Here is a 22,499-nt window from a genome sequence, read left to right as displayed (position 1 = left end):
TCAGCGGGTGCCCGGTTCGCCTGTAGCTAGAACCGGCACTGCTCATTTCTGTGGTTGGCTTCCTCATTTAAAAAAATAACATGTTCAAAGCAACATATTAAAGAGGAATGAGTGAGTGAAAATAACTTCACTGCTTCATCAAACCATAACAAGTTGGACTCCCTCTTTCCATCTATCTATTGTCAATGATCTCTCTTAAAATAGGGCTGTTATGTTGCACAACGCAACTGATGCTCCAGACCCACTAAAACCTTTTTACACTGCAGCAAAAATACTGGGATGAGTAGGTTGCCTTCCCTTTTTTTGTGTGGTATCCCGATATATGCTCTTACAACAAACAACCCGCAATGGACCTGGATGGAATCGACCCCCTGTTGTTATTTACATTTGTTATTCATCAAAAGAGGAATGAGGAATATTATGCAGAAAAGGGGTTGCAAGACATTTCTAGTGCGGAACTGCAGTACTTGTTTTTTTTAATGGTATTTTATCTGTATCTTCATTACAAAAAGCTATTGGTAATGAAGAAGTTATTAATAGATATTGATTCAGAGTTTGTTTTATCAGCTGGAGCTCCATTCTGTAAAGTAAAGTGCACATAAATATGTGCTTCAAGACAAATTAAAGCTAGACTACATTTAAGTTACAGTTAAAGATACGTTTCCAAGCTGTAGCTTGAAAGAAAAGAGGCAACATTCTATCATCTGAAAAGAAAATAAGCCTCTGCACCAAACAAACACAGATTTTCAGGCTCATATTTTGATCAGATCGATGATTAACTGACGATTTAAAGTAAGCGACTTTAGTCTTTGAACTAAATAGAACTTGCATACTTCACTTCCTCATTTACTGCATCAGTGAACCTAATTGGCTGTATACCAGGGGTGGCATCTCAGTGGTTGTATTTACAGCAAAATATGCTTTCACTAGATATCGGTTAATATCTGCTATTTATGGATTTGGGTTATTCATGTCGATGTCTTAAATGACCCTTGCATTCAGACAGAGCTCATGTCACAGACCTGACATAGTCTGGAGACGCAGTGGAGAACGCTCTGGTATCGAAAAACCCTCCAGCATGGCATTGACGCTGTGGACTGGCCCGCCCGTTCCCCAGACCTGAATGCCATTGAGCACATCTGGGACATCATGACTCACTCCATCCACCAACCCAGCGTGGCTCCCCAGACTGTGCAGAAGTTGGCGGATGCTTTAGCCAAGATCTGGTCTTAGGGAAATGTTCCTGAAGGTGAAGCCTCCACATTTACTGTGCATTTGGGGGCAGGAGCACAGTGAAAAGATGATGTATTATATGTTAATATTTGTATCCTTTTCTTTGTGTTGTTTTTCTTTGATCTACGTTCTTTGTACTATATTTTTGTCATTTGTTTATCTATTAGGAGTTACAAAAAATGTAAAAGGCTGTTATATGACCAAGGGGATTTGGTAATTGAACGTTTGCTCCAGTTATATTTATTTGATTGTACATTATAGTACAATGTATATTGAAATGTATATAAAATTAAATGTTGGATGCTGAAAATGTCAGTATTCCGGTTAAAAGTGGCGTGAGAAGGATGTCGCCACGCTGAAGGAAATTTAAAATACAGATTAAAAGTTTTTTTCTATTTTTGTTCTTCAATTATTTAATGGACCAGGTGCCGATCCCTTTAGTATCAGGTTTACACACAATGCTGTGGTGTCAGCACAATAGATCACTCTTGAGACAGACACCAATCGTGAGTGTATTTAGACACAAGCTGGAAAGGCAAATGCAAACTCACCAACTGATTTGAAAGAAAAAAAAAACAATGACTTGGCAGTTATTTTGCCTTTGGCAGCTTAAAATATTTTGATAAGAAACATTACACGGAAGCATCAATCTCCCGGCACCATCTGGAAGCATCAGTCTGCACTTTTCAACCTGGATTGTACATCCTACTTCTCACTGACAGTTTGCAGTGTGTCAGTCACATCAAAGCTGAAGAATCATGGATGAAGGAAGGCAATTACAGACTAATTCCCCTCTGACTGGAGTCTCAGGCGACTCTTATGATACGTGGACAGATGTTTTATCGAAGACACAGCAGCTGAGTGGATGAGATGGAGGCACTTGGACAAACCTGAAATACAGATTTAGGTTTGGAACTGAGTAAACTATGGCAGGAAAAGAAAATCTGGTGCCATCTGGTACGTAAATCTGATGATTTATCAGACTCCAGCCGCTCACACGGGTAAACCCACGTCAACGTAAACTCTGAAGCTATTTTCTTTGCTTTTAAAGTTTGAAAGAAATAATAAAATAAAAAATAATTGTTTTTCATGTTTACGTTTAGGCTTAGTACATTAAATACTTTTAATATATTATATATATATATATATATATAAATATATATATATAAACCACACATTTTGACATGCATTCTAAATCACTGTTCCTCATTACAGAAGCAACTGTGAGCTGCAGGTGGATTCAAAATGGCAGATGTCTGACAGGGCCTCCTTCTCAATGTCCTTTAAGGACTAAGAGGTCTCCCACCATACCTTAACAACCGATAGTTCCTGGCAGGCTCGCGGTTAAAAATGGCTTGACTTCCGCCCAGACAGACGAGAGAGGAATCATTTCTTTTTCATCAACGTCAAAAAGGCAAACAGCAGATAGGCCAGCTTCACAAGCGTTGTTTTGGAATTGAGACCTCTTTTTTATCTGTGAGATTCGCATTATTTTTTGGCAGCTCACTCAAAATTGAGTTGATACGAGTTATACGAGTGATGGTTCGCTGACACCTGGTGAATGGCTAACCTGTGATCTTTTGTCAAGATTTAATATCTCAACCATTGAATATTGTCTATCTCTCCTTGAGAATCTGGTCTAATTTGCACATTCTTACCAGATAGCAATAATCAGGTGTGTTATAGTTACTGACTTTCCAGATGTAACTAGAACTGTGCATAAAAGTACAGTCAGTCTTCTTCAACCTAATGGACACAGTGAAATGTCGTACCCTTCACCTAAATACCCAAATACTAATGATGGGTTGATGAGGTGTCATGATACTGCATCAGTTGTTTAATGATACAGTGATTCGTAATTCATTTTAAAAGGCCACTAGATGGTTCTTTCTTTTATAATCTCTGACTCTAAACTACTCATTTAAATAAACCTGGCATTATTTTCACTGAGGGTGTCATCTATTGGTCTTTCAAACTGTATCATGCTGCCTCAAGAGGCCTAATCATCCCATCCCTTCTAAATATATTTTTAGGAATCAGTTACTTATTCTAAGCACAGTTGCCCTGTCATATAACTCTCCTGGTGTGACAGGAAGCCATGCAGCAGATCATTCCCAGCGTTTCTGTCTTTTTAAGGTAAGGGTAAGGTAAGGTAAATCTTTATCGAAATTGTCGTTTTCCAATAGCCAGCATTTTTTTATGAACAATAAAAAATAAATCAAAATAAAATAAGAAGACGAACATAAAGAGAAAGAACAAGATGACACAATCTAAGTCTAAAGATAAAGACAAAGAACATAGGTCAAAGAAAAACAACAAAGACAAAGGATACAAAGACTAACATGGAACAGAACATCAAGATACTTTCCCTCCAATCCTGCCCCCGAACTCAGAATTGTACAATTTATTAGCCCGAGGAATGAATGAGTCCTTGAGTCTATTTGTTTTGCACCTGGGTAGGAGCATTTGTGCACTCATTCTGCTAGGGTAAAGCAGAACGAGCATCTCTGAAACCACAAATAATTTGTGGTCAAACAAGAAAACGAAGTAATTACGTACTAATTTTCATTATGCATACTGCTTGTGTCTGTTGCAGTGAGGGGGAGAGTATTTTAAGCCATATATACGAAATGGTCGATGGAAAAAATCTTAACAAAATAATCTCAAACTCAAAACAGTAAAGGAAGGGAGAACATCAAACAAACAATGTACATTTCAAGATAGAGGAATATCCTTATCTGGAGAAAGGGCTTTTATTGTAAAAGGTAAAACAAGAAAGGCTTAAGGTTATCACCGGTCAAGTACCAGTTAAACTAGAAAGACTAAGTAGTTAGAGAATGAAAAGATTAGAATTGAGCAAACGGCAGCGGCAGCTCTTCGGTCTCAAATCCACGGAGGGAGCGGCCAGGGTGACTGCGTCCGCCCCAGCCAGCCCCGAGCCAGTCGGCCCCGCCCCGAAATGCCGTCTGCGCAGCCTCTGTTGCAGAGGAGCCATGGACTGCGATGACTCTGAGTAGCATGTAAATTACAATATCATTTATTTCTGGCCTTTCCCCTGATGATTTGAAAAAGTGGCTAATTTTTCGCTTTTATAAATAAAGTGGCTAAGACGGTCTGAAAAGTCGCTAAATCTAGCTAGAAAGTCGCCAACTTGGCACCACTGGTAGACGTAAATGTAAGGTTCAATTCAACAAACTAAAATACACAAAACAATTATTAATTCAACAGCACCGCATGTTTAAGCAATGATTTCCTACAGAGCAAACACCAAAGCAGACAAGCAGGTGGGTCACGTAGCAGAGCAGTCCTGTTTGGAGATGCAGAAAGCGGAAGAGCATGAACAGGAACGCAACAAATGACTGATGGATTGTCAATCGCTACGGTGTAAAGCTCAGATTTATGACAGGACTCAGCCTGTGGCACATGGCCACCAGCGCAGTGTGCCCATTGATCACTTTGTTATCTGCTGCCGAATTGAATGAGGCACAGCTGCGGTGGGAGTCAACGAGGCTCAGCAGGAGGAATCCTTCTGCCACTCCACTGCTGTTTTTCAGCCACTGTTTTCCATCTTGGAAGACATATAATCAACCATGAAGGTGTGTGGAAACAATTGCTGAGCTACTTGTCACTTCTGACAGCCCGACTCGCACCAAATACAGTAAAAATGATTATAGTACCTTGTTTTCTTCATGGATTTCAATGTCTGGTACAACTTTAGATACATGTTGTTTGGAAATTATACTTATTGGAATAAAAAATAAAAAAACAGACCTACTTTACAGAAAATCAACATAATAAATATATAAATACAACTGTTAAAAAATGTTTGATTTCAAATATGTTTCAAATGTGAAAGCAAATAACTTTTAAAGAATGCTACATTCATTTCACGTTCTTGTTACAGTATTAGATAAATAATTGTCAAGTTAGCTTAAGAAGCGAAGAGATAAGTTCAAGTAAATAACAAGACATTTTGTTCAATAGACTTAATGAACATTAAGATACAGGAATATTTGTCCAAATGTTCGTAAAAGACAAGATTCATTCATATACATAAGTTGGAGGTATTTACATCCAAAGAATAGTTTATGACATTTACTATCACTGTGTTGTATTTGGCTGTCAGTGGCAAAGACTGGATATAGACTCTCAGTCACATATAATCTCTATCCAGTCATCACATCTTTGTTCTGCCCCACTCAGGCAGAAAATAAGCGATGACCTTAACCTCCTGTTTCAAGAAGTTTTCTCTTTCCATCTGACCATGAGCGTTAATAACTGATATAGTTTCAGAGCACAAAGCATTGGAAGTTAAAAAAAAAGAAAGTTCACACTACCTTACTGAGATCCTGGATTCTTAAAAGGTCATCCTGGGCTTTGCCCTCATAGACCCTCTTCCGTTCCTGAGCAACATCAACATCCTCCTCCTCCTCTGACGATAATAACTTTGAAGAAACCAGCCTGCAAACATGATATACCTCCTTTCATTACAATAAAAACAATTTTGCATGGGAAATTATCACAGTTATAGTTCAGTGCATGGAAAAAAAATATATCTAGTACTTTCAATATTTCACTGATATTGAAGTGAGAGTTTCCATGACAACCTTAATTCATCTGCTTGGTTACGAATGAGGAAATCAAGTTGCCAAGTAAGATAAGGTAAGATTAGAATAAAAAACCTTTCTTTGATGAGGGTAAGCAAATAGGGTCTAAAACATTCTAGTTATACTGGAGCTGGAGATCTCTTGGGCTTAGATGAAACATTGGAAAGGTAATATTTTAAAGGAAGCCCCTCTGGTTGTAACCATGGGGACATCTCTATCACAAAAATATGGATGATTAGTCATTTTAAAATACATCCTATAATTAAGGAAGGTAGTTCAGTAAGATGTTGGAAGAGATCATTATTGGTACGTTGTTGGGATTTGAATGATTGGACTGCATTGTTTGAGCGATAGAGGGTTAATGTATATACATATTAAAATTTAGAATATGAGGAAAGGGCAGCTCATTAAAAACAAAAGGCTTTGGGAAACAATTAATGAAAGAATGAATAATTTTAACGACTCAATGTCAACTCAGTAGCAAGGAAAAGCCTGCTGCTCTTACCTGGGTTTGCAGAAGAAATTGTACTGAATGAGGAGAGTCAAGGAAAACATGACGACTCCCTGTATGGACATGGCAAGGAGGTTCTTTCCCACCATGTTCCAACTTAGAGGGTCCTCGAAACGGTCCTCACCTGACACGTAGATGAAAAGTAGGGTTCAATTCGTGCAACTGATATTGGCAGTCATGGTAAAACCAGTATTAACTGGAAATCCTCCTGCAATTGATCTTGTTGAAACGTTTGATGTTCTGGCATAATACACAGTGCGTGACAGTTTTTTAAATACCATATTTTGTTGTTTTTATTCGCAAAAGATGATATCACTTTCCCTTCAAGGAAGTGCTGTCATTGGTGTCGTTTGTTGAACTTGTTCACGCCAAACAGTCTTTGATCTTGATGCCACTTTTGGCTAATTAACGCACATGTTAGTCGCTGACAAGCCTGTACTATAATCATTTTCACTTCTGTTTTTCCTCCCAACGCCTCTCAGCTTCTGCAGCTCTCCAGCCTGAGGGGTGACATACGAAGACAAGGAAAACGCTCCCGTTCTTGTTCTGCGGTAAATAGCCCCTTCTCCATGCGAGCACTTTTAAGTTGTGATTGCTTTTTCTCTTCCCGATCTCTGTTGCCACTACAAACGATCCCCCAAACCACCATTTCCTACTCCATATCCCTGTAGATAAGAGCCCTCTTTTCCTTTCATGTCTCGTTCACTCCTTCGCTGGTACCTCAATCTCAACTTCACCTCTATGACCTCATTCACTCGTCTCAATTGATCTAGTCTAAATATAACACAGCCAACATTTGTGGTTAAAGTGGATATTTTACTGTTCTACTGCTTTCATACAACCGATTCCAAGTGGAATGAATCGAAATTTCTTCCACTAGTTACCCTTAACTGGAGCTAATAAACGGCAAACAGGGTCCTGTATTGGTGTGACTAGTATATTGTAATAGAGGCTATATATTCAATATAAAGACATCTTCCGGTCCAACTTGTCCTATGGTTTTCTTCTTTTATGTAGCAGTATTCCTACAGTTCAGTCTTACCCTATCTTTTTCATCGATGGATCAAAATGTTATGTTTTTATTTCGGGAGTAGTGCGCACAATGTTTTTTTTCCTGACAAACCGAAGGAAAGGTTTTGGTTTAAAATCGTATTCTCAACTATATTTTTTGTTTATAAATAATACAAATATTTATGTCATGGGTTGTCGCAAGATTTTATTTTATATCTTTTCTGCTTTCTGAGTTCCGTGGCGCCTGTTGCTCTCACAGCAGCTGCAGCTCATCAAACAACCGCCACCTCAGCAGCAGAGTTTAAAGCCACCTTTCTGCAGCAACAAGCCATATTATTATTGTCACTCCCTGGTATGTACGTTCTCTATTCTCTCTGTGGATTACATTTTTTCTTGTTAGTTTTTTTTCCCCGGTCTTTTCACTATCCTTGAGTTTTTGTTACCACCCTGACTTGTGGTGCACTTTAAGTTTCCTTTAGACAGGACACTTGAAATGTCTTTTTTTTTTTTTTTTGTGATAAAACATTTTTGATTGATAAACCCCTCACTTTATTAGATATTGTTGTATGTGTGGACAGAGCCCTAAGTACTGGTGATAAGTTGATGAAGCCTCATGAAGCAGCTGATGCTGTATCATGATACAGTTTAAAAGACCACTAGATGAAACCCTCAGTGAAAATGATGACAAGTTTTTTTGAATTAATAGATCAGAGCCAAATATTATAAAGCAGAGAGTGCCATCTAGTGCCATTTTTAAATGAAGACACTAGTGCCGTGTCTCAAATCGCATACTTCTCTTAGTATACTAGAAGTTAGTATGCATCAGGATAGTGTACATACTAACTAGTACGCAAATTCTCCACAGATAGTATGTCTCAAATCAAACACTGCCGCTACGAACTAACCGGAAATTACGTGACAGCTTCTTCTTCTACTTCTATTTAACGATGGTTTCAAACAGCTGTTTGAACGCTATCGACACCTGCTGGCAGCATGTTTTGCAAGTTTGGAAAAAGAAATAAAGAGATAATATGAGAATCGAAATATTCGCGAGATATTTAAGCTGGTAACAGCACTGAAGACATGTCATCCTTCTACTGCTGCTGAAAATGCACCTGTAAGTATATGAATATATATATGCATATATATGATGTAACTTCCGTTTACAACGTCACTAAGATGGAGCTGTTTAGGGTAGATAGTGTCCATCGAACCATAATCAGTTTTGTGGGCATGTTAGTACGCCAATTTAGTGTGCATGGCGCACTCAATTTCGCATACTAAGAATTGAGACGCACTTACGCACTAAAAATACTAACTAACTTTGAGTACGCAAGTATGCGTTTCAGACACAGCATAGATCATTATACAACTAATAAATCACCGTCATCAACCCATCTCTACAAAACACATTCGACAGATTCCAACAATTGTATCTCTTCTTAAAGATTATCAGTTTAGTTGTGTAGAGTATGTTTTCTTGACTGCACAGACAACATACAAAAGCAGGTGTGAATAATGCGGGACTCTTCCAATACTAAAAAAAAATGGTAATGACAGTGTATTCTCACCAAGACCGCTGAAGAGCGTCGCCATGGCTTGGTTCTTGGCCATGTCAATTAGGCCTCGGCCCAGACAGAAATGAGGGAAAATCAGCAACACCTGCTTCACAATGTCGTTGATGTGGGACACATTCTGTGGAAGACAAAGAGCAATTTGAAAGAGATTATTGACTTAAAATAGAATAAGGCTGTGTTTGGTAGATTATTTCTATGTCTTGCAGAATCTTCTTAAACATTTGTTTTATACTGTAAATGCATCACTAAATGTGTACTTTCAAATGGTGAATCATATTTAAATAACACACATGAACAGGACATCAACCTTCCACACTTATGCAACCACATTTTATAAAAGTGCCTCAATAACAACAAATAAAAGTGCCAATGAAAATACCCAGTGTTACCAGGTAAGTCAAGAACAGCAAAGGACATTATAAAAAGTGGCTTAAAAAAAATTAAAATTAAAATTCAAAAGAGTTTCTGAAAAGAGTTTCCGTTGACCTGATAAATGGGACACACAAATACACAGGAAAAGTAAACCAAGGTAAAAATCTAACATGAATCATTTTCACATGTGGTTTAATTGCATGATTTCTTTTATATCTATTTGAATCCATTTGCCATTCAGCGAAGCACAATGTAGTTTAAATGAGCAAGGTTTTGCAGCGAAGCACTGTGAGGGAACTGGTTAGAGAGGAAATGGAAGATAAAGATGGCAAAATATTAATATGTGGGGAAGTGATGGTGTTCAAAAGCGCATTCATGCATTATGCATCCAGCATTACTGCAGCCATTGCTGGGCCTTGTACATGAAGGGGAAACTATAAATTCCCAATTTTCTGATTTTAAACAAAGAGTAGGTGGTGCATAAATGCCATTATTACTGAATAATTTACCCACCGATCCGTTTAATTCTGTTGCTCAATGCCTTCATCTGACAGCGGACGGTTATTGCACGTGGGCGTCAAAAGTGACTTGCCTTTCGTACTTTGATGTGAGACGGACCAGATGCGAGGATTATTTTTGTATATATTACTGTGTGCGCTACATAAACATTTATATTCCCTCCATCACATAAAAAGAAAGTAATACCTAAACACACTTTGAAACTAGTTAAAAAGTTCAAATTTCCCTTTGAAATTGTTTTCTTTTAATCAACTACTGCCATAATAAAGAGACATATAAAAAATGAATATACATATTGAATAAAAGTAATTCTGAAATGGTATCTGATATTAAATTGTACTGGTCTGTAATTATTAAATTGTGCATAGGTGACACGCGGGCATTCTGTTCAGGTTGCCTCTCGCCCTAGGCTGCCGGGATAGTCCCCGCATGACCCAGATAAGGGGATAAATGGTGGAAAACGTATGAATACATTCTACGATTTAAGTTTTACAATATAGATTAGACAAAACCCACACCCCTTCTGGATCAGATTGATATTTCCATGATTTCTCCAAAGCCGCTACTTTTTAAACTCTTATTCGAGTAGCTACTTTCCATATTCGCTTGGATCCATTTAGTCATTTAATTGGTTCTGTCCTCAAAGTGAGTGTTCTCTGGCCAGGATTCCACCATCAGGACTGCAAACATGGTAAAAAGACTTCATTGATCATCATATCAAAGCTGTTGTTCAGATTTCAAGCCAGGTGTTCAGCAATAATTCCTCATGTTTGCTAGACCCATAAAAGCTAGAACACATCCTTCCTTTAGCGCCATCCATTAATAATAAAATAAAAAAAAAAACTAGAAAGACTAGATCCAAAATCACACACCCTTTCATTCATACACATCATGGATTAAATAAAAAGAACGAAATGCTAGATTGAAGATCTCTTTAGGGCACTCTCTTTAGCGAAACCTTTTCAATATAATGTAAAGATCTACAGTATTGCAAAAAAAAATTGCAAATAAATATATTCTCAACAATTATTAAATTGCAAAACAAGTGAAAAATAAAAAATGTTTAAACTAAATGTGTTGAAGAATACAGAAATAAAATCTGTTTATTTGTTCTTCTCAGTTGTTCTACTGAATATTGAGACTTATCATCAAGTAACATCTTTGGGCCTTTAATAACTGAGGCTGTGTTATGGAAGGAAACCTATATTTTGAACTCGGTACAAATGTTACGGAGCAATATTATCTTGTAGTTGACTTTCTTTACCCACAAAGAAGGAATTAAAATAACCTTAGCAGCTCTTTCTGACTGAAACTGAGGTCAATAAGTGAAATTATAAATTTTCTCCTGACTGGTTCTCCATCAAAAATAGTTGGTGAAGATGAAAGACTCAACAATTTTCAGCTTAACATATCTAAAAGATGCCAATGGATCATTTTTTTAATATTCCAGTTGTAATGAGCGTCTATATGTGTATTTCCTGGATTGCTCACAGGATACATTTTACTCTGCATTTACAGTGTTGATCATGAAGAGAAATATTTACGGCAAGGCATTCAAACTTTGATTGAAGTAGATTTATAAAAAATCTTATTAAATCGAAGCTGAACACTTAAAGGGCAGCTTTAATGATATTATTCCAGATACTTATAATTCTAAAGCAAAACAACAACAAAGTTAAGGAGATTGAGAAGGTCTTCGAGCTCCCTTAACCATTGTTTTGGCTCTGTGTCGAGGTGTTCGAAAAAAAACAATTATGTTTTGTGTTTTCTCTTGGTCACCTTGACCTTGCAATTACACAGGGGTTAAACAGTGTTTATTGAATTTATAATGCTCTCACTTTTTTACTTCAACAGTGACTACTTGTTAAACATGTGTTTTTAAATTACAGCTCATGTTATTTAACAGCTTCTGTTATTTAAAAGAAATGTGATAAAAGTAGAGATTTTTGACATAATTGTCAGGATTTCCCAGTAAACACGGAGGATACCACAAACACAATTGTTATTGGGGCCACCGGGTCACCTTGACCCTGAGATGACACAAAGCTTAAAGATTAATTTTCATTAAAATTATAATGAAAAGTGCATACAATATACGTCTCACCATAACATTGAATTAAATAGATACATACACTTTAGATTAGCGGGGGCACAAGGCACAAGTCTGCAAAAAAATGAGTTGGTTTTCAGGCTTATTTTTGTACTAAAAACAGAATGTATAACTCAACTAAACAAGCATTATATTATATTTTATATTGCCCACATATTTTGTGCAGCTCGTAATGAATCTCTCACTATGACTACTACCTTATTAGACAACCGTCTGCATCCCTTAAGATTTAGTGATGACGTGAATGTATAGAATTAAATAGTGATGGGTTGATGAAGCCTCATGAAGCAGCTGATGCTGTATCATGATACAGTTTAAAGACCACTAGATGGCCCCCTCAGTGAAATTGATGCTAGGTTTCATTGAATTAGTAGATCAGAGCCAAAGATTATAAAGTAGAGAGCGCTATCAAGTGCCCTTTAACATTAAGGGACTGTATCATTAAACACGCCATTATCATGAGACCTCATCAACCCATCACCAGCTTTATGCTTTACTGTTGTTTCTGAAAACGTATCCATCAGCAAAAGCTTCTGCTAATACATGTTAATCCTTGTGTGTTCCTCAGACATCCACACCTTCAGTCTGTCAATTATCTGGTGTTGATAAATGAAACCCCTAAACATGGAAGAAAAAGACAGAACAGACCTGAGGTCATTGCTCACTGGCATGCGGTGGAGTCGTTGACTCGATAACAGCGACACGAATGCACAGCAGCCAGGAATTGATGCAGTCCACAGGGAAGTGGAGAGTCTCGTGGGGGGAAATCTACCACTGGTCTCCAGACAAAACTAGGGCACCAAGTCTGTAAACTGCAGCCTTCTTTTCTCATGCTAACTTTTTTTTTCCCTGTTCCCCTCTTGGCAAAGAAAAAAAAAGATGCTGTGCCCAAAAGGGATCTAGATCCTCCCTGTGTCTGGAAGCACACTAGCGTTTTTTCTCACTGACATTGTTCAATTCGTGCCTCTGCTAAGTCGTGATACTGCACGATACCAGGCTTTGAAATGGAGGAAGTCACCAAAGAAGACGGGTGGATTGAGCTGTCATGTTTTTGGATCTTTCTCTCCTGCAAATCTGGGGCTCACGAGGGGACCGACATATCTATGTTAGCCTGTTTTTTTTCCTGAAATCTCTCAGAGATTTCTCCTCCGAACATGGACACCTGGAGTGTTTCATGATTGATGTTGACCCCTGGAGTTTGTCTATCAGCTGACAAATCAAATCAGCTTAGTGGAATTAGTTTCCCACCTCGAGAAGAAATACTGTCCTCCCTCCTGAGACAAGAGAAGTGTGCTGTAAATCTAACCGTGGACAAGATGATAGCTATTAAAGCTCCTTCTATGAGCATGTGTCCATTGCACCTCACAACTCAGTGTCCTGTCATCGGATAATACGGACTGGACACAAGTTCTGATGTGCACTTTTGTTGTCATCGCAGAAATAGAATGCTACTTTTAAACACATTTTTCATTTATTATATTGTTTGAACTTAGTTGACCCTTCATAAATAATTTCAAATCTGAAGTTAGAATACACAACATTATTATTATTATTATTGTTATTTTACCCAAATATATACTTTATTGAATATTATTTTGATTGTTTAAGCGCTTTGTGACCCTGGTCTGGAAAAGCGCTATACAAATAAAAATTACTTACTTACTTACTTACTTTCTGCAACAGTGATTCACAGTGCGCCACATGATAAAGTTAAAAGGTCAATGTCTTTTGCATGCTGCTACCTAGAGTTTTTACCACAGCAACTTTCTTACACGCCTTTTAGTGATGGGTTGATGATTCCTCATGAGGCAGTTGATGCTGTATCATGATACAGTTTTAAAGACCACTAGAGGGCACCCTCAGTGAAAATGATGGCAGGTTTCATTGAATTAGTAGATCAGAGCCAAAGATTATACAGTAGAGAGTGACATCTAGTGGCCTTTTGAAATGAAGACACTGTATCATGATACAACTGATGCAGTATCATGATGCCTCATCAACCCATCAATAATTCCTATAGATTGAATGCTGGAATATTTTATAAACAACATATAATTATATGTATTTGTTTCTACTAGAAACTGTTTTACCACAGATTCTTGTACATCCCACCTTTAGAAAATAACATTCGGTTGAGGCGTGTTTCAATACCGTATTATATTTCTTAAAATCACGTATTCATGTCTTACTTTTATCTATATCTTTACAGCAATTGTTGTATATGTTTCAACAAGTCCTTCCACTCAACTGAACCAGAAGCATCCTCCTCATACCTCCCCTTCTCTTCTTTGTCGAGCTATAGTGTGTCAGGCGCTGCAGTGAGTGCACCTTGTCACGGCGCCAGCATTGTGCTTACGCTGAAGTGCGTGATCAAAGCTCGGAGAGACTTTGAAATAAAGCGTTGCTTGTTAAAGGCTCTCGTCAGTAAATTAAACGCCATCATACGACTGCACGGTGACAGTGACGGATCAGCTCAAGGCTACAATACAAAGTGAATACAAAAGTGAGTGACGGGCCAAAACGAAGACTGAGCCTTTTAAAATTAGTCGAGAAAGTTTAAATGTCCACAAAATCAGATAATTGTCATCAATTATCTTAATTTACTACTTATTTTTTTTGTGCTATTCTTATTCAAATTGAACTCCAAATGTGGAGCATTCGACTTTCACCACCGGGGCTCTGATCTTTTGTCTAATGATTAGAAAATGAATCATTTGGCTGTAAATTAGCTTATAAAAAAAGAAAGTTTATCAGACCAAGCACAAATTAAGCCAATCTACTCCATTACAGATATTTTTTTCTAAAAACTTTTGAAGCACGGCTTCTTATACACTGGAGGTTACGCTTTTACATGAAGTCAGGCTGAAAGATGAATAAGAAGACTTTTCCAAAAGATCTGATCCACCAAAAAAAGATTAAATGTTAAACAGTTCAGAGAACAAAGTTCCTTTGAACAAAAACCTTCAGAGGCTGTATGTTTAAACATACATCTGGGTTGATCACTACACCCGCATACGTATGGATGGTCTTTTGACTTTTGAACGTTTATATCTTCATGCGTCACAAGATCCTATCACACTTTTAGTTTTTTCTTTCACTCCACAATAGTCTGTCAGCAGCTTACGTCATCATCAAACAGCTCCATGACGAACGTGGCCACGCTGCCATTGATGCCGATGAAAAGGTTGATGCAAGTTAAAACCACATAGGCTGTGCTTGGCACGCTGAAGATGAAGGATGCAGGATACATCATGGGGGTGATGGACCATCTGCAGAACCAAAAACATAAATGATTTGTACGTAAACGTTTTGGGGGTCATCACTGGATTTGTAGTTTTTTTTAACACTAAAGATAATCGAAATACTTGATTAAAAAAATAAGATGAATAAACTTCACTGTCATGATAATTAGTAACCTCAAAAAACATGTAGGGAATATACTGATATAATGTTCTTATTTAAAGTCACACTTAATCTCAATAATACGGATTATGTTAATGAAGTTAATTTAAACTCAAATTATGATGTTCCCCTTCTTTGTTTTATTAACTTTCCTTCTATTATGTTGTCATTTTCCAAGTCCTGTCGTGTATTTTTAACTATCTCTAATGTTTCATGTTTTCATGGCTAAATGATTCTGAATCTTTTAAACAACTGGGAGGAATTAAGAGTTGAACTAAAGGTATTCAGTAGATGTTTAAATGCATCATTCCTTTAAAATGGTATGACTTATACTTTTGCATTCCTATGTGTCCATTATTTGAATCTGACAATCTAAATACATTACATTCGGACACGATCTGTGTTATTCATGTGAAAAGATGACAGTATGCACAATTATATTGAAAACAATAAATGAGGGAACTGATCTGATTCATCCTCTGTTGGATTACATTGGAGTTTAGTCTGGAGAGCAGTAAATGGCTTCTTATTTGTGACACTTAATTTTTTCATTTATTTTGTTTTTTTTGTAACTCAAGCACAGTTTAACAACAAGTACTGTCATTTGTTTGAGCAAATAGCTTCATGTTCTACTGCCTGTCAAACTTCTACGACTGTAAACCAGGAACACTTTGCTCCTTTTCTAAAACTGGATCATTTTTAAGCATTTAGTTGACAAATCGAGCAGTTCCTTCGAAGTTTAAAGGGATTTTTTTAAAACTACCTCTACATAAAACTTAAGTTAAAAACTTAAGTTAAAAACAAACATTTCAGGAGTCAGACAATTGTTGCTCTGTTAGTTTTGATGATAAGAAGATAGTATTTGTATTTATTTAATTTTATTTTCAGTTTTTAAAGATGGATATTCTTCACTGATTAGTGGAAGCTTCAATTGGCATACAATTTACTGGCTGCTGCAAAGTTGCAGAGCCGCCAAGTGTCACGCTTTGAGTGTGACAGTCACGCAATTTGACCCATTCTCACACCACACGCCACACTTGACAGCACGTGGTCGAGTCAGCGTATCTGAAAAGACTAACACAACAGTACCGACATCACACTGTGTCAAACTATTCGTTATACATGTTTGTGCGGTCAAATGAGCCTCACCTAAACCTAGAGTTCTTTTTTTTCTGTTAATTCCCTAAATTCCATTCAAGAAACATAATAGGAAAATTATTTCTGGCTTTCAGATTAAGAGCGCTATCTACCTTGTAATCCTTTCTGTACTGTTTAAAGTGAACGTTGGTTTTTCATTCATTCATTTTTTTACGTTATGACTCATTATTTGATCAATATTTTTTATTTTATTAGCTGTTGACTAATGCAAATTTCGATTGATTTATTTTTTAATCAGTTAAACAGGTTTCAGATGATTAAAAATTGCAACTTTAAATCAATGCTTTCCCTGAGTTACAATCATTGAGAGCGATAGATCCCTTCTGCGGGACGTGGACTTCTATCCTACAAAATTGGAACTTCGAATTTTAAAGAAATTGATAATTAATAGATATTAATAAATAGTATTGTCAAAGAAGCTTATGATGCTTAAAATGACTAAAGTCTCACTCTTTTAGTTGTCAAGATAAGGAAAACAAGAACAATTTAAAGTTTAAAAAACTTATACAGCAACACAGTTGACAATTTTTAATCAGTAATAATTAATTTATAATATCAATTAAATCACTAAATATAAACTGGAGTGACTAACTGATTAGTACAATGTTGGGATGCACGTCTACTTACCCATAGAAAACTAGCAGCAGGATTAAAGCAGGGAGGTTCTGTGGGGAAGCGTAGGCTTTTTGTTGGAAGCAGAGAAAGATGACAATGACAATCACACACGGGATGATGTAGTTGCACTGTGAAGAAGAAAAAAAGCAAATCAAAAGAAGACCTCAAATGGAAATTGTGTGTAGCAATCTACATCCCCAAAACAATTGGTTTTGATGGAACATAGAATTGACTAATGACTCAGTTGTGGCACTTTCACATTCATTGTTAAAAAGGGATTCCACTGCCTTCTATTTGTCTGCTTGAGCGGTCGCCTAATGATGCTTTAAAACGAATTATAGTTCTTTGAATTACACATGCAGCTGCTTAAGTTTGTTATTGTTTGTTTCAATTACCACCAAGCAATTAGGAGAGGGCCGACGTTAAAACAAAAGCACAACACTTTTGTTGATACCAAGGTCACGGAGAAGGAGTGGACACTGATATATGCTCAGCTTTAGTTCACTGAAGCATTTGGGCGGAAATATTGCAAATCTGCATCACTGCTTCACTTTAATACCGCTGTTGTTGATGGACGATGTATGCTCATGCAGATCACCCTGGGCGGGAATCATTGGACTGACTCCTCAGGTGGATTTGTCTTCCCCTCAGATGGCATTTATCTTTGATATTGATGAGCATCTTAACGCAATTGTTTTACAAAGTGCACGTGATAAAATGTGTCTCTAGCTGCTAAGAAAGGGAGATAGAAGCTGCATGGATAGCCAATTAAATAGTCAGGCATCTGAGACCGAACGATGAGGTTTGTATCTGTGTTTTCAAAAGAACAAAATATTCATCGCTGAAAATGAATGGGTAGAAGAAAGTCTGACCAGGCGTATCTCATTTATTATAAGTGGTCCAGTGCCTCCCCGAATGTTGGCACAGGGTTAAACATGAAGCCATTTAAGTGGCAGTAGCTTCTATTTAGGAACATTTTCCAATTTAATGGATAATTGTTGAGACATCAATGACACAAAATAAACTTTGAGAGTGGAATTATAACTTCTTATGTAAATAACTACTATGTACTACTTCAGTAATTACAAGTGGGAGTTTTTGAGCACAACAATTCTCCTTAAAATGTAGGGTAATGTCAGTGGAAGAGGCTTAATTTATGAAATCATTTTATTAGTCTTATATATTATAGATGCTCCCAGTGGCAGTAGCAGGTAGTGGCACCACAGTGGCGGTACAAGGCCATCTGTGGCAATCTGTCGCGAGTTTCTCTTCACACTGGATTTTAGATAAAAACATATTTCTGCATTAGAACTAGGCACTGCTAATATTGGCAGCAAGTCAAGGAAGGCCTATCTAAAATCCAGAGACACGCAACAGATTGCCACTGGGAGGACCACGGTGCTGCTGTTTATGTGTATCTGTTATATCAGACGTTTTAAATTAGAATGTACGAATACTTCTTTAAACAAAATATGTCAAAAATCTGTACTTTTACCACATTATTTTAAAATAACAGAATGTTTTAAATAACATGAACATAAGCATATTGTACTTATACAGTGGTTGGGAAATCAAGGAGTCTAAGTGCAATATTCTCAGTATAGTATTTATAATTTTAGCCTCATTATCATCATCATCATTATTGTCATCACCATCCATGAGGTACATACCATGTCCCAAGCAAAGTTGGCCAGCCAGTACACAGCCGGGTTGACTCCGCTGACGAACTGTAAATGCTTGGCTTTGTTCACCCTCTCCTGGATGAGGAAGAGGACGAAGCTTGCAGGGATGAACGACATGGCGAAGATGACACAGATGGACACCACTACGTCAGTGGAGGTTGTTGCCCTGGGAAAACAGAAGTCTGAGATTAAAACTGATCCAGAACCGCTCGTCACTGCAGAATTCTTCACTTCGACCCACGTTAAATAATAACTTTGTGTATCTTCATTAGATCCCTACAAACAGTTTCCATATCTATCTTTTCAGTCCACGGTCTTCCCCACATTTCATTAGCAGAATGAGTGCACGAATGCTCCTACCCAGGTGCAAAACAAATAGACTCAGGGACTCATTCATCCCTCGGGCTATTAAATTGTACAATTCTGAGTTCGGGGGCAGGAGTGGAGTGAGAGTATCTGGATGTTCTGTTCTATGTTAGTCTTTGTATCCTTTGTCTTTGTGGTTTTTCTTTGACCTATGTTCTTTGTCTTTATCTTTAGACTTAGATTGTGTCATCTTGTTCTTCCTCTTTATGTTCTTCTTCTTATTTTATTTTTTATGTATTATTTTTTATTGTTTATGAAAAATTGCTGGCTATTGGTAAAAATTTCCCGAAGGAGACCTCCTGAGGGATCAATAAAGTTTTACCTTACCTTACCTTACCTTACCTTATTAACCATAATCTCTTAAAAGACGTCCTCCTGACTAATGAGCTTATTAAATAAGTAACCCTGTGTGGTTGGATTTATCCGAGGCCCACACACACCAGCACAGAAATACTGAGTCGTTGACAACAGCAGGCGGCAGTGAACATTTCAGACACATGGACTCGGTGTGGTTGGGAGGGTAATACAGGGGTCAAAAGCAGCGAGTGGTCTAACCCTGGATACTTGCGGCGGGCTAATTGCTGGAAGAGGAGGACAGGCTATCTGCTAATTAGCTAATAATAGGATGGCAAAGAAAGACTTGAAGGTTAGGAAAGGGAGGGATGTGTTACACTGTGAACTACTGTTTTGTCTATTCATGCCATTAGATCATAATTCATTGGAAACATTTCTACGTACTATTTGGATTTTACAGATACATTTGGTTGTACAACAATCATAATATAATTTAAATGAATTGCTTTAGACAATACAGATCTTTCAACTGCAGTCTGATGAAATTACAGAGGTTATATTTGGAGATGCATAAATTAATCATAATTGACAGATTTGGAATTTTTTCTTTTGGTGTTTTGGGACAAAAATTGTGGTGAAACAAGACAATAGTTTGGAACTTTAGCAGTGCAATTGTATTTTGCTCTGTTGAATTAAACATCTGTAATGTTTAATTTGTTTTTTAAATAATGGATTGTGACCACATGGTGTAAAATATTTTTGAATGTTTTTATTTTTATTTTAGACATGAAGCTTGATATTCTAATTCCATAATAAAAAAAAATAATTCTAAATTCAATATTTTTGAATCCATAGCTTTGGAAATTTAATATAAAACAACTAAAGCCTTTTAAAAATCAACATTTTTGTTGGTATAATAGTGCCATCAGATAAAACCAAGAGTAGTGCACAATAATTGTAATTCATTTTGAAGATATTACTGAATTCAATAAAAACAAATCCAACCTTTCAATATTCATTTTACGATTTTAATTAATTCATTAATTCAATCTATCAAAATTTGAGTTTTGTAATTCAATAATTCAAAAAATAATTCCAGGTTAAAAAAAATACAACACTTCAAAAATATAAAATGTTAAATTCAACTCAATACTCAGATGGCTCTGATCTACTTCCATAATAAATGACCATTGTTTCTCGGCTATTACATCAGTTGGATTCATAAAACATTTCCATCTCATTCTCATCCATTCCCTCTATTACATAAAATTTTAAAGATATTTCAAAATGTAATTTTTTTGAAAATAAATATGCTTCTTTTAGCTTGAGTTGGATGAATAAAAAATGTACAACAACTGTATCAAGTATAATTAACTGAGATCTTTATTGTTTATTTGAGCAGCCTTATAAATTATATTTAAGCATTATCTGCGTTTGTAATTAAAGTCAAGGTACTTTGCAAAAGACTTGAAAAATACCTTAATTATCGACCTTTCAAAACAGGGCTTCTTTTTGGTTTTCTTTTCTTAAGATCTAACATGATGTTGATAAGTTTCCCCTAAAATAATCCATGGTCCATAGTGGACTGTTTTGAGTCTTCTAGGCACCCTCTGTAAATAGCAATGTCGTACCTGTATATAAACTACGATAGGGTGACGTTTCTGAAGTGTAAACAGCCTTTGTTATTTTCAAAACTAACATCAAGCCAATAGTGTTTTTACTTGGATGCTTTGTGTGTTTTCTACAAAATGTAGAACAATAGTTTGATTGACGGAATTCCTATGTTAAGTGTATAAACATGTAGGAAGAAGAGAAAGGAATCAAAAGCAAAAGCAGATACTTATAGCCAGTTATATGAGAATGGATTGCCAAGAAGAAGAGAATTGTCTATTGACGTTGTCTAGGCTGCGAGAGCATTAAATGCAGCAACCAAGGTTAAGAAAATGACATTATGAGATTATAATGTGCCATTATGTTAAGAGTGTGTCAGACAAAAAGGAGGGCACATTTGAGAAAAGAATGAATGAAAAGAATGAGAAAGTGGCAGGCAGATAGAGGTGAGATGGTTGATCAGTTATATGAGGAGATCAGAGGGTGATGACGGTACAATCAAGACAGAATATACCAAAGGGAGAAAGATGGATTTAGTAGGAAAAGTTAAAGTGCAAATATTAGTTAGCGAAATCGTATAAATCCTCCATAGAGATAAATGGCAGGAAATGGCAAAGGGAAGCATTACAGGACAGTAGTAAAAATGTGTGAATGAGGCCTCATTATACTGCATCACTCGTCATGATACAGTGTCTTACTTTATAAGTAATCTACCAATTTTAAATGTAAACTTGGACCCTTTTTACTGAGGGTGCCATTTAGTGGTCTTTCAAATTGTATCATGATATAGCATCAGCTGCCTCAGTTACAAAAAAATTGTATGAATTACAAAAAAGTACCAGAACAAGTTGAACAAAAAAACTTTGTCTGGTAAAAGTGGATGACAAACAACTAGTTTTGTAGATATTTGTAGATGTACATACAGGTATTGAAATGGAATGTGCGATTTGATTGGACCTGTTTGTCTCTGCTCTTATAAAGTGGTATTTAAAATTTAAAATGCCTTGAGATAACTCTGTTATCTGGAATTTAATTGAATCAGCATTTCAACATGTACTTTATGTACGACAGCACCAATTGGGGTTTTCCTACATTAACCTTTAATTTTCAGTTTCTCTTTCATATCACGTCCTCCTTTTATACTTACCAGTAAAAATATAAATCATAACTACTATTATTATCAAGGTTTTCAAAATGTACAGATGACTCACATGGCAGCAAAGGAGAGTTGTGTCTTGGTTAGGTTAAGAGGGTGATTAGATGTGGAGATGCCGTACTGGCTGGGGTCTGTCCCAGCTGGAAGGTTCCCTCTCAGGATGGCGTTGTTAGCCACGCCCAGGAAAGACACCATACCATGCCAAGCCATGTTGTAGAACCATACCTATGAATATAAAGAGAACATCAGGAGTGATAGCAGGACCAGAAATAATG

General features: G+C 36.8%; 1 protein-coding gene across 1 annotated transcript in view; it reads right to left on the bottom strand.

Annotated features, from left to right (window-relative positions):
• Positions 1–22,499, bottom strand: part of LOC148082304 (phospholipid-transporting ATPase ABCA1) — a 148,069-nt gene that overhangs the window by 34,015 nt on the left and 91,555 nt on the right. The window contains exons 34-40 of the mRNA XM_087789468.1: positions 22,280–22,449; positions 18,786–18,963; positions 17,128–17,243; positions 15,065–15,209; positions 8,934–9,057; positions 6,346–6,475; positions 5,571–5,694 (exon numbers count right to left, since the gene is read on the bottom strand). Coding sequence (XP_087645594.1) covers positions 5,571–5,694; positions 6,346–6,475; positions 8,934–9,057; positions 15,065–15,209; positions 17,128–17,243; positions 18,786–18,963; positions 22,280–22,449 — 987 coding nt within the window. The remainder of the gene's footprint in view (positions 1–5,570; positions 5,695–6,345; positions 6,476–8,933; positions 9,058–15,064; positions 15,210–17,127; positions 17,244–18,785; positions 18,964–22,279; positions 22,450–22,499) is intronic.

This window comes from Callionymus lyra, chromosome 4 (assembly GCF_982586985.1).
Source record: "Callionymus lyra chromosome 4, fCalLyr1.hap1.1, whole genome shotgun sequence".
Lineage (NCBI taxonomy): Eukaryota > Metazoa > Chordata > Actinopteri > Syngnathiformes > Callionymidae > Callionymus > Callionymus lyra.
The sequence above is the reverse complement of the archived record's forward strand: the minus strand, read 5'-3'. Positions and strand labels throughout refer to the sequence as shown.